The 201-nt window shown below is 50.2% G+C and overlaps 1 protein-coding gene across 1 annotated transcript in view; it reads right to left on the bottom strand.

The window, feature by feature from the left end:
• Positions 1-201, bottom strand: part of BNC2 (basonuclin 2) — a gene marked incomplete at its 5' end in the record, with an annotated part of 114,181 nt that overhangs the window by 23,923 nt on the left and 90,057 nt on the right. Inside the window, 1 exon segment of the mRNA XM_009586440.1 lies at positions 9-200. Within this exon segment, the coding sequence (XP_009584735.1) occupies positions 9-200 (192 nt within the window).

Consider the following 201-nt stretch of genomic DNA (forward strand, 5'->3'; position numbering starts at 1 on the left):
TCATTCTTGAAAGGCGTAGGGGAAACTTCAGATTCACTGCTCTCATTATATTCATTTTGGGTCGTAAGGCTTGGTTCACGGAGCCTCATTGCCGGCTGTTCCAGCAGGAGGCCATTTGGAGGCAGCCCCAGCAGCGGAGCAGAGACTGGATTTATGTACTGGAATGGAAGCAGGGATGCAAGGCTATTCGGGATGTTTTCA

Source organism: Fulmarus glacialis, unplaced genomic scaffold, assembly GCF_000690835.1.
Source record: "Fulmarus glacialis isolate BGI_N327 unplaced genomic scaffold, ASM69083v1 scaffold4441, whole genome shotgun sequence".
NCBI classification, from domain to species: domain Eukaryota; kingdom Metazoa; phylum Chordata; class Aves; order Procellariiformes; family Procellariidae; genus Fulmarus; species Fulmarus glacialis.